Source organism: Mauremys mutica, chromosome 17 (assembly GCF_020497125.1).
Source record: "Mauremys mutica isolate MM-2020 ecotype Southern chromosome 17, ASM2049712v1, whole genome shotgun sequence".
In the NCBI taxonomy this organism is placed as follows: Eukaryota; Metazoa; Chordata; order Testudines; family Geoemydidae; genus Mauremys; species Mauremys mutica.
This window is the reverse complement of record NC_059088.1, coordinates 26,066,801-26,084,833: the sequence shown is the minus strand read 5'-3', so window position 1 is coordinate 26,084,833 and position 18,033 is coordinate 26,066,801. Positions and strand designations below refer to the sequence as shown.

At 58.5% G+C, this 18,033-nt stretch overlaps 1 protein-coding gene across 1 annotated transcript; it reads right to left on the bottom strand.

The window, feature by feature from the left end:
• Nucleotides 1-7,514: 7,514 nt before the first annotated feature.
• On the bottom strand, nt 7,515-17,570 carry LOC123351713 (dnaJ homolog subfamily A member 1-like). The gene is made up of 8 exons (XM_044991283.1): nt 17,548-17,570; nt 16,221-16,372; nt 15,950-16,139; nt 14,402-14,506; nt 13,282-13,509; nt 12,939-13,169; nt 12,327-12,427; nt 7,515-11,861 (listed from the first exon to the last, which is right to left on the bottom strand). Exons 2-8 carry the CDS (start codon nt 16,350-16,352, stop codon nt 11,634-11,636), a joined length of 1,215 nt encoding a protein of 404 aa, XP_044847218.1. The 5' UTR covers nt 16,353-16,372; nt 17,548-17,570; the 3' UTR covers nt 7,515-11,633.
• Between the last annotated feature and the right edge of the window lie 463 nt (nt 17,571-18,033).

Genomic DNA, 18,033 nt, shown 5'->3' with positions numbered 1-18,033 from the left:
GTGTGGCCACCCCAAGGGGATTCTGGCCCACCTCCCTGTGCACCGGGGGAACTGCTCAGCCGGGCCGGGCGTGGCGAGAGGCTCGGGGTGGCGGCGGGGGAGGCTTGCAGGCGGCGTCCCAAGCCACGCTGTTGCGACACCTTGTAATCTTAGCCCTGGGGCCGGGCCGGGCGGCGTGACTCAAGGTGCCTCCCTGACGAAGGGCGTTCTGGAGAGAGCTTTCCGATGCCAGAGCCCCTGCCCTGAGGAGCCTGCAGCCTGGCGCGGCCGAGGATGGGCCAGGCGGGTCAATAGTTCAGCTGGAGAAGGCGTGAATAGAACCCAGGAGTTCAGCGCGGCCGCGTTCCCATGAGCGGGGGCCTCTCTCTGACGGCTCCCTCTCTCGGCCCCTCTCCCTTTGTCCTGCCAGTCACGCTGTCTGCCCAGGAATGGGGCCGCCGTTCCTGGAAGGGGCTGCGACGGCTCACGACCCCGCCGACAGGCCCACGTTTCTTTTTCCCAGGCATTCTGGGGGCAGCCAGCGACTCCAAACGCAGCCACTCCCCCCGCAGCCTGGATCGGCCTCAAAGGCAGAGAGAACCAAGCTCGTAAGCAATCCGGATAGTGGCCAGGGAAACCTATCAACCAAATGAGTGGCGTCAATCCCTGGAAGGAAAAGGTGGCAAGTTCAAAACTGACCAAAGGAAAGACCTCTGCACCCACTGGGTGACTGGCCTGGGGAACTCATTGCCACTGGATGGTGATGAGGCAAAGAACGTAACCAGATTTTAAAAAGGAACCGGGCATTTACATGGATAGCAAGGCGAGCCAGATTTATAATTCATGATGACACAGTTGTAGAAGGGATATTGAATTGCTTGTGTCAGGGCTTAAACTGAGCTCTATTAGAGATCAGAATGAGACCTGGGGTGGGGTGGGGGATTAGTCCACACTTGAAACTGTGGGGTTCTCACACCTTCGGCGGGTGCTGGCCGCCTGGGAGACAGGATAGCGGGTTACCTGGACCATGGGTTCTGATCCATGCTGGTGATTCACTCACCAGGATTTCACTCACGACACCATGAATTTCCCCAATGCCAGCTTCACCCCTGCTTCCTACTGGCCAAGAGCCAAACCTCCCCCTTGAAGCAGCACGCCAGCGACCAGTGAACCCGTCCCATCCAGCGTAGACACGCTCCTGACACGTCTGGAGCATGTGTGTGTGTGCTTGATTTTTAATGAGCTGGTCATGTGTGTTTTACGGGGTGTGTGTGTGTTTCTGAGCGTCTGGGGTGAATTGAAAGAAGACACTGGATAGGTGATGTCTCTGTGTAGCCAGCAGTCACGTCCTACGCAAGCTGCACCCCCCCCCACCATGGGGGCTTAGTAAGACTCCACACCGCGACTGGTTTCTGGTGTGGTGTCTGCTAGGATCTGGGTAGACCCCTGATCCTGGGATCCCCTCCCTTGAACTCAGCAGAATCCCAGGGATGCCCAGATCAGGGGGTGAGTTTAGGCTCTGAACCCTCATTTGTTTTTGATCTCAGAGCCACCTCTGAGAACAACATTGATCCTGGGAGCAGCTCCAATTTCCCCCCCAGCTGAAACGGACAGACTCGTTACACGCCTGCATGGCCCCTTCCCAGCCTTCTGGAGCCAGCTGGGTTTCCCCACCCTAGCTGAGAATTCGAGATTTGCTACACCTGTGGCATTCCCCCAAAGGGGGGGGGGGTGAAAGGCCACCCCCTCAGCAGCCTCGTGCGGCCTGACTCCAGCCCCTCTTCTTATGATCACTTGGCTCATAACCCCGTATGTCTTGTAAGAGAAGTTGCCCCCACCCCCAAAGAGACATGACGGGCAGAGATAGCCCCCCCCGGCCTACGCTGAATGAACTCTGCTGGCAGCAGAGGGGGGGACCCCTCTGTGCGGTGTTCGGCCAGTGGCGAGATCAGGCCCAGCGCGCTGGCTTCACAATCCTGCCAGTCAGTCAGGGCACAGCAGGGGGCTGAGCCGGCGAGGACGGGCACGTCTGTGGGGCGCCCTGGGGGCGGAGAGAAAGCGAACCCTGTTCCCCGGGGCGCAGTGGCAGCAGGAGGGGCAGGCGCCTGGCCCCAGCTCTGGGCTCGCAGCGTCTGCTGGGCCAAAGCGGGACAGCACCGTTCAGTGCTTAGAGCGGAGGTCGCCAGGGAGCCAGGACTCCTGGGTTCCATTCCTGACTCTGGGTGGGTCATGGGGTGAGGGTGTCTCATGGGTTAGAGCGGGAAGGGGACTGGGAGCCAGGACTCCTGGGTTCCATTCCCAGCTCTGGGCGGAGCTCGTGGATTGGGGGGGGCTGGGAGCCAGGACTCCTGGGTTCCATGCCCAGCTCTCACAACTTGGCCCCCAACTCCCCTCCCAGAATGGAGCCAGGAATCCTGTTTCTGAGTCCTCTGCTGTAATCATCAGACACCAGTTCCCTCCCCCTGGAGAACTAGGACTAGAACCCAGGAGTCCTGCCCTGCCCCCCTCCCCAGCTCAGTTCTACCCCCCAACCAGCCCAGCTGGGAGGGAAATGCCCAAACTGGGCTTGTTCTTGCTCCCTTTCTTCCCTGCGGGCCCTGGCACCTGGCCAGCATTGTTCTCCTGGCTGAAAGGGGGGAGCCCCCCTGGCTCTTTGCTCCCCCAGCCCCTCCCAGCAGTGTCTGGTGTCAGTCACTGTCCCTGGCCGCCTGCCGGCTGCTGCCTCCCACTCCCTGAGCCCTGCTCGTTGGGGGGGGAATTGCTGCAGCCGGGTTGACCCACAGCTGCTGCTCCAGTCCTGCCTCCCCTCCCTTCAATCCCAGCCCCGCCCCCGGCCCCCCCCACATCCACTGCCCCTAAACCCAAGCTACAGCTGCCCCCTGCTAGTCCAGCCCTGGGGCTCATCCCCCGCCCAGCTCTGCCAATGCCCCTCAATTCTGAGCTTCAGCCCCCCCCCAACCCCCGCAGCTATACCAGGCCTGGCCTCTCTGCACCCGCTTCGCCTCCCCTCATGCCCTTTAACCCCCACCCCATAGCCCTGGCGCGGCGCGTCCGCTGCCCCTCGATCCCACCCCCTCCTCTGCGACGCCAGCCCTTGCCTCCCCCGCCCCCCAGCGCTGCCCCCGCCCCCCCACCCCAGCTGCCGGCGCAGTATATATAGCGCAGTGCTCAGCCAGCCCCTGCACCCCCGCCCATCAGTCAGCACTGGGGCTGTCAGCACCCGCTGGGCGGGGTCGCCCGGCTCTGCTGTGTGACCTTCTATTCCAGGCCTGGTATGCGGCTGTGGGGGGGCAGCCAGCCCCCGTTATTTATACCCCCCCCACACACATATGCCCCAGGGATGCGCAGCCTGCAGGGAAAGCCAAGCAGAATTCCCCAGGGCGCAGCAAAGCTCATTCATTACACACAAAGCCACGAGCGCCTGGGGCTGAGTGGGTCTGCGGGTAGGGAACGGGCTGGAACATGAGCCCAGTTTCCTTTGTGGGCCCGGCTGGCGTCGCCGCTCCACCTCGCTAGCGACCGTGCCGGCAGGCGTGTGTGCCCGTCACCGGGCGTGCGGGGCTTTGGACGGGTCGCTGACGTGCTGCAGACGGGCTAGGGAGGACTGGGGCAAGCCACAGCCCAGGCGCGTGACGAAACTCTGGCTCCCCTTAAGGGCTGGGATGCGCCGGACTCGGTGGCCAAGGGCAGGTAGGGCCTGTCTGTCACTGGGGTTTGGTTTTGTTAAGCCCAGTTTGGGCCCCCCCCCCCGCCAGGGTCAGGGCTGGTTTGGGGTTTACTAAGGATCACCCCACATAGGGGACTAGCAACCTGCAAAAACACGCCACACATGGGGGGCTTAGCCCAACGCAGGCCTCTGAAGAAGGGGGGTTTTTACCCACTCACGCTTAGGCCTAACTAAATCTGTTAGGCGTTAAGGTGCCATCGGGCGCCTCGTTGTTTTTTCAATCCCAATGCAGGTGTAGCACGCAGTGTCCCCCCCACAGCGGCTTAGCAGGTGCATGGCTGCAAAACGCCACCCTGCAGAGGCCACTAGTGGGGTGCATGCCCATGCCCCCCCCCCCACCAAAGAATGAGTGGGTGCAGCATGAAAGATTTTCAGGATCCCTCTGGGGCTCAGGAAGGGTTGGGGGCTTGTGACCATGGTTGCTGCCTGCCCAGCCAAGACCCCCCACCCTTTAGCTCCCCAACCTGCTCTGCGAGGCCCCCAGCTCCCTGCTAAACCCCCTCAACCCAGCCTGCCAACCCCACAGGCTTTGCTGAGGTAATGCTGCCCTCTGGTGGCTGTGGCACGCAAACACAAGCAGGCAGTGGCGAAATCCAGGCACCCGTGGGCAGCTTTTGATTGATCTGTAGCTGGTGCAGCTTTCCTGTATGGACTGAGTGGGACTAACGGTAAGACCAGGGGCCTGGGAATCAGGACTCCTGGGTTCCATGCCTGCCACTGATTTATTGGGCGGCCTTAGGGTGGGTGGTGTGCCTCAGTTTCCCCATCTGTGAAACGAGGCTAATGACACTGACTCATTTCCACAGGGGGTGTAGACATCACTGACTCATATTCCTCCTGCTCTCTGCCATCCTGAGCAGGGCGCTGAGGGAGGTGGGCGTGCCGCATCATTTAATTAGCTGCAATTAATGAAGATGATGATGAAGAAAACCCTATTGTGACAGCTGTGGGGCTGCTCTGTGATGGCTCAACATACAGTTTAATTGGGTGACTCGACGGGGTTCAGTCAGCAAGGCTGTTGGGCACCAAAGAAGAAGGGGACACAGGGGTTGTAGACAAGACATGCTACACCCAGAGGGCTGCTACAGGACAATGGGTGACTTTGGAGGGGTGGGGGGAGGTGGCTTGACCACCTGTTGAGCTCCCTGAATTGGGTTTTGAGTCCCAGGGCCCCGAGCCTGCGAACTGAGAGAACAAAGAACTCGGGCTGGGTAAAAAGTGGGATGCCCTCTCTAAGGTAGGCGGCCACTTCTGGGGAGTGCTGGCTGACTCAGACCCCCCTTGTTAGGAGGCGGAAGGAGTTAGGTGAGTTCGCTGGGGCTACAGCAGGGGGGCGGGGAAGCTTATAGGTCAGCTGGACTGTTTGTGGTTTTAAAATCCTTTTCCTCTGCGGCTTTGCTCCTCCTGCGAAGCTGAAACGACACTTTGGTTCAAGCCGGCCGTTGGTTCACTGCTGTCCCGGACGCGCGGAGAGCAGAACCCGCTGGGACCTGCCCGGTACACACGGCTGAGAGAGGTAAAGGTACCGGGCCTGACACCTGAGACAGACCAGAGGCCCAGCCAGTCCTGTAATGGTGTCTCCTCTAGCACCAGTTTTGGACCAGGCAAGAATCAATACAACTGGGAGAGGCGCTGGAGTCTACCCAGGCGGAAGGAATCCTGACACGTTTTCATATGCCAGGCAGCACCACGCGGCCCCTTGGCTCCATGTGCCCAGCCCGCTGGGTCTGGCTATCACAGAGGAGAATTGAAGCTCTGGTTACAGCCACGCTCATGCTGAAGATGGAGGAAATGGTGCAATGTACTAGCTCCCTGCTGGACCTGCATGTAATTTCAGAGCCTCATCTGATCCAGAACCAAAAACGATGCCCCAACTCCCATCCCAGGCAGGGCTATGCTCTGTGATCGTACTGTTCTCTGCAGGCTGGTTTTAAATACCCCAAGCAGTGGGGTTTTTCCCTTTAGGAAAAACTGAATAATAATCCTACCTAGCTCCTTTAGCCCCACTTTACAGAGGGGAAAACTGAGGCACGGGGCTGGGAAGTGACGTGCCCAAGCTTCCCCAGCAGCGACAGGAATCGGACCAAGGTGTGACGTTTTTGCGGGGAGAGCCCCAGATCACACAGCGTGTCAGTGGCAGAAGGGGTGACAGAACCCAGTGTCTCCCGAGGGCCGGTGCAGGGCCGTACCACGGTCGGTGGAGAACAATGGATCACCCTCCTCCATAACAACCTTTCACCTATGCAAAGACTTCTCCTGTCCCTCCCCGCAGCCTTTCCCACGACCAGGCCTTTCAACCTAGCCTCCCAGGCCACGCTTTCTAAACCACTCGTGGTTTTCACTCTCCTCTGGACTCTCCAGTTTGTTCACATCTTTCTTGGTGCCCAGAACTGGCCAGAGTTTTCCAGCAGAGCCCTCGTCAGTGCTGAGCAGAGCCAGACAATTACCTCCCGGATCTTACATATGATACTCCTCTTAATCCATCCCAGAATTAATGGCACAAAGTCATTTTCTCTTTCCTTGCCTTCTCCTGCACACTAACTAAACCCTCTCTCCCGCCCCCCTGCTTTCAGACACTTCGTCCATTGCACCTTGACACCTCGCTGTTGGTGATTAGACCAGCCAGACGGATTTACTACTCGGGGTGTAAGCCTTTGCAGCTGAGAGGCAGTAGCACGGAGTACAAGACTGCAGGAGGTTTAGGATGTAGGTACGACCATGGTGTGTCTTACGGTAGCGCCTAGGATCCCCCAGTGTGCTAGGAGCTGTACATACATATAGCCAGAGGCCATCCCTGTGTTGAAGAGCTCACACTCCAATCAGACAAGCCAGGCCCATGGGGCTTTATGGGGCATTCAGATCTGGCCTCACATTAAAAGTGATCAGGGACACTCAAATGACCACGGCTGCCTGGTTTGACATCAGAGAAAAGAATCAAGTGAAACCTGGCAGCAAAGGGCAGGGATTTGGCCCATTCTTGGCTTAAAAACCCTTTCTTGTTACCAATGCTTAACTCAAATGCCCAGGGGACACTACGGAGAAACGCAGCCTTTGTTAAAAAAAGGCTCAACCTCCGCCCCTTTCCTTTCCCAGAGTAATTCCACAAGCCGCAGCTGTGAAGCAAACAGGGGAGAGCAGACTTGAGAGGGTTCCAAGGTTAATTAACAGCACTTCAAAGCCTACCAGCCTGGCATCAACAACCCACTGTCTGAACTCGAGACCTCACAAGGCAAATCCTGAGCTTTTACGTACCGCTGTGCAGCACATCTCAAAGGGCTTTGCAAAGGAGGACGGTATTGTCCTCCCTGTTTTACAGATGGGGAAACGGAGGCACGGTGTTTTACTCAGGATCACCCAGGAGGCAAATGGCAGAGCGGAGAATACAAGGCCAGTGCTCTGCCCGCTAGGCCATGCTCCTTCCCTAGGCAGGAAATGCCGGAGCTGGCGAAGGATGGATGTCCTCCCCCATCGCCCTGCCTCTCTGACTCAGCTCTCACCAGGCAGCCCATGAATTTACTACTGGGTCAGCCCTTCAGGCCTCGATTCAAATCTAATAAAGGGCAGATACAGCCCCAGGCGAGGCAGGGCATGCTGTGTTCCCCCCACCCCCGGTGGGACCCTCTGGCTCAATTTCAGCCTCCAGAGACGGGACCCTTGGACAAAATTAAACCAGCCTCGCACAGGATCAGGCCGCTACAGAGCCAGGGACAGATCCCCGAGTAGCTGGGTTCCCCCATCCTGGATCTTAACCCCCAAGGCAGGTTCCCGACTGGGTTGAAATAAAGCAGCAGACACGGGTCTGGTCAGACTCGGATTTGCTTTTAATGCCATGTACAAAGTTTCCCAAAAGAAAAAAAAAAGAGACAGACAGACACCAATTTAAAATCCTTTCAAAAATAAATTATTTTTTTTTAAAAAAACTCCCTTCTGTGCAAAAAGGAAAGAAAATCCCCCTCCCCCCACTACTTCCTGGAGCCTGATTTAGGCTTTGCGCGAAGAAAGAAACTGACTAAAGAAAGTTAAGCAGAAGGGCCCGAGTCTCATTTCCCAGGTCCCTTTTCCCCACTGCTCTGCCAGCCCAAGGGCCTCACAGCAAGTGTGAATCCCCCTGGCCCCTTTATGCTGCCAGAGCTGGTGCAAAGGGTCCCGGGGGGGGGGGGGGAGGGAACAGCAGCCCCTGAGATAATTAGCAAGGTTTGTACCCTGTATCCTCAGCCTGAGCATAAACCTGGCCAGGACGCCAATGGCCATAGCGGTGCAGTCATCCCGTGCACAGAGAACACGGACCCTCCCCAAACACCCTGGGGGCAGCTGATGTCTGGATAAGGTGCCTCCCCCCAGCCTTTCCCTTTAGCTTTGATCCCGACACCTCTCGTGACCCCCAAGTCGAGAACCCTGGGGCTAAGGCCTCGCCCCCCCCATTTACACACAGGGGGTGACAGCAGCCTGAATTTGTCAGCTGCACCCCGGAGAGCCTATTTCCCAGCCCGGGGAGGAATCGCCAATGAGGTGGGTTTGCCATTGCCCCAGGGCATCCTGGGGCGGGGCTGGGAGGCGCGCTGGCCCCTAGATGCAGAGGGATCTGTCTAGGTGCAGGGAGGGCTCAAAGCCAGGCCTGGCTCCGCCCTATCAGGAAGGGGTCCAGTCTCCGGCTCTAACCCCTAACACCCACCCAGCCCCTTCCAGAGCTTGGGACAGGACCCAGGCCTCCTGACTCCCAGCCCCCGTTCTAACCACTAGTCAGCGCTCCCTCCCTGGAGGAAACATGCAGCTCACGAGCCAGGGGCGTCACACACACTGGGGGGAGATTGTTTAGCCAAGATGAGCTTCCCCCGTTCCAAGCTGGCTTGGGAGTTTCTGCCCCTGCAGTGGAGACTGGCTCCATGGGGTGCAGGATGGGGGGTGGATGCCACTGCCCAGGGGGAGAGGCGGGGGATCGTTCATTTGAAAGGGCAGATGAAGCGACTGGCCTGGCCTGAAGGGAGTGCGCAACAGCCCGGTCTCTACTCCTCGGCTCTGCTCCAGGCGTGCCACAAGCCCTGCAGACGGCAGGCAGCTCAGAGCAGCCCTTCGACCTCTCATTAACCCCAGAGCCGAGCAGGGGAGCTGGACTGGAGTCTTGTTCACCCTGCTGCACAGGCGTCCCCGAAGGGCCTGGAGGAACGTTCACCAGTGACGATGCACAAGATAAAGATGCACCAGCTTGACTCTCAGATCCCCCCTGGGCTGACTGGAAGCGTCGGATTCAACGAGAGAGCTCCAGGCCCCTGCAGCAGAATCAAGTCAGCACCACTGCATGCGGCGCTTTTCCTAACCACTATGGTTCGGTACGTACCATGGTCTACATAACAGAGGAGCCACACACCTGTCTTAACCGGGGTGGGAGCTCTCCCTATTTCCCAAGTGCCCCTCACCCTAGGCCAATACTTTTTTGTGTTTAACCCCCTGGTCCAGAACACAGTTGCTGCTCGAGCAAGACTCCCCCGTGGCCCCACCTGGCTGACGGTTTAAATCCTCAACCCAGATGTTGCAGTCACTTAACGTTCAGCTTGCCTGTGGCACACAAGAACTGCCAGGCTGGCTCAGACCCAGAATCCATCTATCCGGTAGCCTGTCTCTCACAATGGCCAGTACTGGCTGCTTCACAGGAAGTCACAAGAAAGGCTGCGGCAGGACTGGTGTCTTCCTTCAATGATCACATGCGTTTCCTGTTGCTTCCACTCCCCCCATGTGCTGGCAACAGGCGACCGTCCGTCAGAACACCCAGGCTACAGCTTTTCTTCACCCGACGCAGTCTGCTCACCTCCAACCCCCGTCTGCTGCGGGCCAGTACTCTGTGCTCTGGGTCTCGGCTTCCCGGAATGACTCAAGGAGTGGTGACTGCAGGAAGAAGAGTGCCACAAACAGAGCTCTCTGCTGATCAGCTGTGGCCGCAAGAGGAAGTGCTTGGGGCCAGTTTCAGGGCAGTGGAGAGCGCAGGGTTTGTACCGTGAGCTGGGCAGGGAGGTTTCCTGAGAAGACTCCGCACTTTGCTCCTGCCGTCCAAGGAGGGAGATAAGTCTCTCAGCTCACCCCTGTGATGTAGGCATGATCTCCACTTTACAGCTGGGGAAACTGAGGCAGAGCCTTGCTGAAGTCACAGCGGCAGAGCGGGGAACAGAAGCCACATTTTCTGCCTCCCAATTGCCTGCTCTAACCACTCAGCCATACTCTCTTGCATTCTGCTACCAGATACTGTGGGTCTCTCAAACTCAGGTCTACTTCTTAGGTCCTCTCCCAGCCCATGAGCCTCAGTGTGGGACCTTCAGGACCCGAATGATTCTTTAACCACCTCTAGCATTTCAGTGAGAAGATGGCAGCACAAATCAGCCTTCAGCATTAATGAGTGGCAGCCTTTGCTACTGTGAGCGGCGTGGCAGATTTCCAATCGACCACCCCAGAGGGGCGGGCGCATTAACCTGGGAGTGACGGGAGAAGCGGAGCCTCTAGCTACGCGGCCTGGCACAGGGGTGAGAAGTAAACTCAACGGTATTTTGCATTGTAAAAAGTTCAGCTGACTGGACAGACCCAAGGTGAACCAGCAGAACGCACCACGGCCCAGACAGACGAGAAAGGAAGGCGATTAAAACCAAGAAGCATCAAGAGCCCTCTCCGTCCAATGAAAAGAAAAAGCAACTGTATGACCTTGAAAGAAACAGCTGAGCCATGTTTTATTCTGGGATAGCGCATAGCTCAGGACTACCAGTAGATGGCGCTGCAATCCCCAAACGCCTGTGGGCCGGACTGATTCTTCACAGCCCTACGCCTGGTGCATTCACACCGGTTCTGATCCAGTAGCATTTTGCGCCGACTATGCGCTGCTGTAAATAACAACAGGGCAGGGCACTTGGGAATCAAGCCCTGGGATTTCAGTGCTACCGACAGGGTCGGCAGTAGAGATCTGCGAAGCAGACCCAGGCTCCTCAGACTAGATCTTGGCCCCTAGACCTCCTTCCGGGCGGATCTGATTCCAGGCTCGGGATTATCTGTCGTTAAGTGCCACTGACCCCTCAGAATTCTTTCCACATTCTGTTACTTGCTAAGGGAAAGCGAGTCAGTGGAAAACCCAAGCGGGCAGGTGTCTTTGCGAAGCTGCTGGCGTTTTCCAAGCGGAGGAAAACCGGCTTTGTTTAAAAAGTCCCTGTTATTCCCTCCCCGGGAAAACAGCTCCTTTTGCTTAAATGTGCAAAAGAAGATCGAGCGAGCGAGCGCGTCTCTGCAGCTCAGGCGGGGAAGCCGGAGAGTCCACCCAAAGCAGAGGAGGAAGCAAAACTCCCGGAGCAGGTCGCGAAACTGCACGAAGCTTTAGTGCAAACACGGCACGTTGACTAAAGCCAGTCAAATTCCCATGGGGCTGAGTGGAGAATCTGGAAGGGGTTTAAACCCAAGGACCCGATTCTCAAGGACAACTAAGGTTCTTTGATGCTGCTCTGGCAGCACGAAAGGGGCCTGTTTGTGGGCGCGGGGTACGGTTACTCCCACTTTAAGGCCTCCTCACTGGGGCCTAAAGGGGCTTCGGTGTGAGTGAGAATCAGGCCCCCAGAGCGATAGCGGTGAATGATCCCTGCAGACATTGATCCTGATGCATTGTGCCCGGAGACCCTTTTACACCACTACGCTCCTCGGAGGCAGCAACTACTGTTAGCTGGATCCTGAGCCCTTGAGAACGTGCTTGTGGGATGTGAGGAACTCCGCGTGCTGAGCCTCCTCCTGCTGCAGGGGCTCTGTGGCGCCCTCCGGGGACCGACCGAGCCAGGCCGGAGCTACGCCGAACAGGACCGGTGGCAGCGTTAACTATTTACATCCCTGAACCGCACGACCTTCCGAACCGCCCCCCTCGCCCCGTCCTCCCCCCCCGCTCCAGGGAGGGGGCGGCCGCCCGGGGGGGCTATGACGTGTGGCACTGGACATGCGGGTGTGAGGCCTCCTCGAAGTCGTCTTTGTGGTAGGCCTCGCCGGTGTGGGGTTGCCACCAGTGTCCCGGCTGGGAGAAGTAGTCACTCAGTTCCACCTCCTGCATGTCCTCCGTCGCCATGACTTCTTCTTGCGGGGGGAAGAAGGTGCGGAGCTGGCGGAGACGGTCCGGGGACAGCCAGCCTGGCTCTGGGAATCTCACCTGGGGGACGCAAAGTGGGATGTGGAAGGACGCCCAGGACCGAGGGCCCATGGTGCAGGGAGGGTGGGAAAGTCCCGGACAGCAAGAACAGTCATCAACATCACCCCAACAGCCCTGGCTCCACTCTCGTCCTCCCTCCTGATGGAAACGACCCCCGAATGAGTCAATGACCCCACGATGTGTCCACCTGAAAGCTACATCCACAACCAAAGCCCTGAAGCCTAGTAGCTGGAGGCAGCAGGTGACTCATAAGCCTCTTATATGAGCCGGGCACGAGAGGGAGACAGAGAGTCACCAGGGGCTTAGCCCACCGTCCTCCCCGGTCACGGAGCTAAGCCAGAGATGCTGCAGCTCCGCCCAGCCCTGACTGCTTCTCTGATCTTCCCTCTAACTTGGCTCTGCCCTGCTTCTCCCCAGATGCTCGGAACGGACGGCCCCTGGGAAGGTACCTGTCCCGCCCCTCACCTGGAAGTGTATGATGAGCCGGCCCTTCTGGGCGGGACTTCTGTAGACGGGCATGCCCTCGTTAGGGACGCACTTCACGGATCCCGGCCGGATGACGTCACCTGAGCGGGCGGGGGTTAAAGAAAGCCAGGCGGTTTCAGCCCCCGTGCAGGATGCTGGAAACCCACATGCCTGTGGCCTCGCAGGGGTGGGACAGCTCCCTGCAGGGCCCCTGGCTTGCTGGGCTCCAGCCGGCGTCCCCCTACCAGCAGTGAGTCCAAGGGACCGCGTCACGGTCACACCGTGGCAGGCTGTGCTCAAGAGGTGCTAGGGAGATGGCCAGAACTAGACATTCAAGGGGGTGGGCAGTTTGCGGAGGTCCCTATATGAGCCCCCCACAATGGTCTGCGTGGTGGGGGGCTCCTTGCCGCAGGGCTTTGCTTGACTGACCTTCAAAGGAGGCATCTCTTGGGTCCAACGTGTGTGTGGGGGTCTGGGCCATCCCTGGGCTACCTACAGGTATATCAGTGGCAGGGGTGGGAACAGAACCCAGGAGTCCTGGTGTCCAGTCCCCCCTGCTCTACCTACTCCCCTCCCAGGAACAGAGCCCAGGAATCCTGACTGCCGACTCACCGCGCTGTGAGGAGACGAGCAGGGTCCTGTTGTCCAGAGTGCGGACAACTTGCCTGAAGCCGCACAGAGCGTCCACCAGGCTGATTTCCTTTCGGAGGACCAGGTTGTTGCCGACGCGCTGGAAGACAGGGTGCTCCTTCTGATCCAGGACAATGACCACGTCCCCAGGCTCTAGGCCGGGCACCTGGTCCCCTTCCTCGTGGAACGTGATCCTCTGCCCGTCCTGCATGCCTGCAAAATCAACACTGATCACCCGGCGCCCCGGCTCACCCCAAAGTGCCTGTCCTGACTCCCCAGGGCCAGACTCAACCCTCTCTCGATCCAGACAGCGCCCTGGCCTCACCTCTGTCCAGGTGGACGTTCAGGATTTTCTTCTCCCGCACCACCCGCCTGCCGTTGCAGGTGAGGCAGCGATCGAGGGGCCGGACCCACTCGCCCTGGCCCTGGCACTGCGAGCACATGGTCTGGATCTGCTGGATCATGCTGGGCCCCAACTGGTGGACGTGAAACTCCATGCCGGTGCCGTGGCACTTGGGGCACCTGCTGTCGACGCCCTCCCGGACCCCGCAGCCTGCGGACAAGGGAGGAGAGATAAGACCGAGGGCATCAGTACAGGCCTGGGGGCTCGTCTCTGAGCTGGGAGATGCGATGCGGATCTACACAGCAGCAGCTTCGGGGTGAAGCTCCCGCATCGTCGCCAGCTTACATCCCCTCATGGGCAGGGTGAACGGACACATGGAACAGATGGACAGGAGGTACCAGCCAGGGATCTCAGAGCTCTTGGCGGAGGAGAGAAGGGGTGGAGCAAAATCCTCATCGCCACTGCCTGACGATGCCCATCTGGTGCAGTGATTTTGGCAGAGCTGGGGACAGAACCCAGGAGTCCTGACTCTCAATCCCCTGCTCTAAGCACCAGCCCCCACCTTCCTCCTGGACACAGGAACAGAACCCAGGAGTCCTGACTCCCACTCCTCTGCTCTAACCACTAGCCCCCACTTCCCTCCCAGGCCCAGAACCCAGGACTCCTGACTCCCAGGCCTTCCTGCCCTAATCACTAGGTCACACTCCCCTCCTGGAGCCACGAACAGAACCTGAGTCTCGACTCCCAGCCTATTGCTCTGGCCCCTGGACCAAGCTTCCTCTCCATACACCCACAGCAGAGTCTCCATAATCTGAGGGTGAAACTCAGCGGGAAGCAGCCTAGGCAGGGCTGCGCTTGAGCGAGTGTGGGATCCGGCCTCCGAGCCCCACCCCCCTTACAGCCCCACCCCCAAATCAAGGTCACTCCTGGCATGCAAGAGGGAACTTTGAAATGCACATGGGAAAGAGGAAGTCCCAATAGGCTCCGCCCTTCCTGCTCCTCATTGGCTGGAGATTGGAGGGGCGGGGCTAGGCTTCCCACCTCACTTTTTACATGTAAATAAGATGCAGGGCCCCAAAGCCAGGGTCTATGGCTCACGCACCGTTGCACTTGCTGCAGATGACGTTCTTCTGCAGGGACAGCTTTCGGGTGGTGCCGTTGTACAGATCCTCCAGGGTCACTGGGAGCGGATGCACCACTGTCTTTCCTGACCACAGGACAGAGCGAGATCAGCCTCCAACCGAGGACATGGCTCCCCTCCCGATGCCCCACAGGGACAGCAGTCTCCCCTCACCTAAAGCCATCTCCACAGTGCCTCAGAAAAGCTTTACAAGCTAAATACATACAGGGAACGCTTTGCCCAACCCAGAAAGGCAGCCGCCTCTGAGGTGGAAAGTAGCAGCTGTTCAACAGCAAAGAGCCGTGCTGCGCAGGGATCACTCACCCAGCACTGAAATGCAGCCACCTCTGGGGATGGAACGTGGCAGCTATTGAACAGCTATATAATGTCACCCTGGCTCGGTTTGGCCCCTGCAATTCTTCCCTTTGGGAGCCAGGCAATACACAGACCAGACAACTTTCGTAAAACAAAGAATTGTTCAATCTTAACAGCAAAGCAGGAGAGGGAGAGAGGATTTTAACTTAATAAAGACTTAATCTGCACATCTGTCTTCCTCCAAGGCTTATCAGCCCCTGGAAACCGAGGAAGGCCCAGTCGCTTTGCAGGGCCCGCGTCTCCATCTTGGCCTCTTCTCCAAACAACTCATTGGCAACAGCCCTCCTCTACCCCCCCACTCCCTAGACCGCAGTGATCTGTCCGCTCCCAGCCCTAGCGAGACAGCTGGATGCTTCAGCATCTTCCCGACTACTAGCGCGGGTTTTGTTTCTTCGCTTCCTGTTCACCGGGTGGGGTTTGATCCCGAACCTCTGTTCCCTACCATGGCTCCCAACCACCCTGCTATTAAGCGGACGCACCTATGCAGCCAGTAAACATGCCGCTGTCGTCATACAGTAATCATTGCCCCTGATCAGCTCACACGGTATTTACACACTAATGCGGAGCGGCCCTTTCTCCTGCACACCCTGTAGTTAACTGAAAGCCCCGGGGCCATGTAGAGAGTCAGGATGTAATTACCTGAGTGGGAATTTGGACAGCCCCCCTCCAGCTCCTGGCTATGGGGCTGTAATGAATACGAAGGGCTGGGGCTTCGTTTGTACAGGGGTCGCCCCCGGCAACGCGGCGCCCCCCCGTGCTACACGGGGGGACCGGTTCCATGAGAATACCAGGGGAAGAGAGCCCACCACTGACTTGCCAACGCCTCTCTCTGCGGCACCCCAGTTTAACGCAGGACCAGATCACAACCCAAAGTGGCTGTGGGGAGACCTCAGGGCCTAAGACCCCCTCCAAGCTCAGTAGAATGAATCTGGACTCACTTATCCTTTCTTAGCTTGCCTTCAGCAGGGACAATACACAACATCAATGCAGCCTCTTGCTGCAGGACCTGAGCCTCCGGGGGCCTCGCAGAGCCAGACCCCCACCGTCTCCCTTGAACAGGAAGACCTGAGGGCTTAACCCTGATCTCTAGCATGGGTGAGCCCATCCCATGCAATCAGCACGAAGCCCTGTGTCCCAGCAACCCATCCCAGGTACCTCTCCTCTCTGGCCGGCCAGGCATCCGCACCCCTCCTCCGAAGAACATGTTGAATATGTCCATCGGGGACCCGAATCCTCCTCGGCCTCCCGTGCCACCTTCTTTCATGGCCCGCTCCCCGCCCCGGTCATACAACGCCCTCTTTTGGGTGTCCGACAGCACCTCGTAGGCTTGCGAGATCTGCTTGAACTGGGGAAGGGGAGAGGGTTAGCGACACCGCCTGTCCCAGCGGGCGAGCGGCGCACGGGGGTCGCTGCCCTCTCCACCTACCCGCTCTCCTTCGCTGGGGTTCTTGTCGGGATGGTATTTCAGCGCCAGCCGCCGGTACGCGCGCTTGATCTCGTCCAAGGTGGCGCCCGGCTTGACGCCCAAGAGGTCGTAGTAGCCCGTTTCTTTCACCATCTTTCCCCTCTGATGCGCTGCTGGAGGAGGAGAAAGCGGGTTCAAAGAGGGCCCCCTGCCAGTGCCGCGCATAACCGCTGGCTCCCCCGAACTGCTGCACCCATTCGCACAGGCCCCGTGCCCTGAGCTGGCAGCCTAAGAAACCCGTATGACCCCCCAATGCTGCAGTATCTGAGCGCCTCAAAATCTTAAACCCCCATGAGACAGGGCTGGGCTATTATCCCCATGGTACCAATGGGGAAACCGAGGCATGGAGAGGCTAAGGGACTCACTCAAGGTGGCAAAGCTGGGAATCGAAGCCAGGACTCCCAAGTCCTAGGTTACTGTCCCAGGCAGGGGACATACCCACAAATGGGACTCTAGTGCTAGTGGCAGGATTAAGAGCCCTGGAGGCTGGAATCCTCTGTTTATCCAGACAGCAGGACATGCTCCCCACCCCCGTGGATCTGCTGTCACCGCTGGGCCAAACCCAAGTGGCACTGCGGCCCCACATGGAGCGACCCCAGAGCGGGAAGCTGGGTCCAGCCCTACTGAACAGGAGCTGAGCCACCACTGCAGGTTCAGTCTGGCCCCGAGTCTCAGTTTCAGATTTTGCCGCCGGCAGCCCTGCGTCTGGCTTTGAAATCTACCGATTAATGCTAGTGGCGATGGTGGTTTTGGCAACACGGATACCTGCCCGCTGGGAACTACGATAAGTCCCTCTCTGAATTTACTGCCTACACGAGCCACCAGGCAGGAATGCCTTTGCCATCTCCGGGGACCAGGGCTGACTGAGGATGGCTTATCGAGAGGCGAAAGGCTCCAGACGCTGTTACCGACCCTGCTAGTGCCCATCCGTGGCAATACGCTGGGAACAGACAGCATCTGCTGGCCTATGGACTGCGCCGTTCTAAGCACCAGGGTGTGGCGTGTGAAGACGACTCAGAATGGGGACGCCCCTCCCTTCCGTGTTCCCCTATTTAATCCCTCTCCACGCTTCTTTCCCAGCTCCCCTCCCCTCCCAACCAGGGCTGCTAAGCCTGTTTAGCGCCTGCTTCCAGTGTTGGCAAGTGGAAAAGGCCCTTGGCTCAGGTAATTGAAGCGGACCAGCTTGACTGCTAGCAGCAGACTGGCCCAAGTCAGCTGCGCTGACAGCACCAGGGAGGAGCAATGCAGCTGACCCTGGGTGCTGGAAAATCCATTGCGATTAGGTTACCAAAGAGGGTTGAATAACGCAGGACTGGCAAACTTGGTTGCCTGATTCTGTAAGGAGCTGAATGCCGGCCGACGGGGGACAAGCACCCCCAGCTGCTCCGCAAGTCCACAGGCGCTGAGGGTGCTCAGTAGCTCCCAGGAGATGCTCAGCTGCTGGCAGGCTCAGACCCTGCGGTGCTTCTGGACCCGCTCCCAGATTACAGGTCAGACAGAACCCAGCTTTGACCGAGTTCGTGGGACTCCTAGATCTGTGCCCTTGTTACAGATCCCCGGCCCAGGATGCCTGAGAAGGTGGAGGGCACAGTGTTAAGTTACACGCCCAGTAGCTTGGACAGGGTAAGTCTGAAGCCAGCATCACCTGTTTCCTTGACCCCCACCCCCATCCAATGCACACAACGCGTTCCCGAGCTCAGGCTCTTATCCTAAAGGCTGCAGCTGGAACCTTGCTTTGGACCAATTTAAACCGGCTTGGCACCAGTGGAGTCTT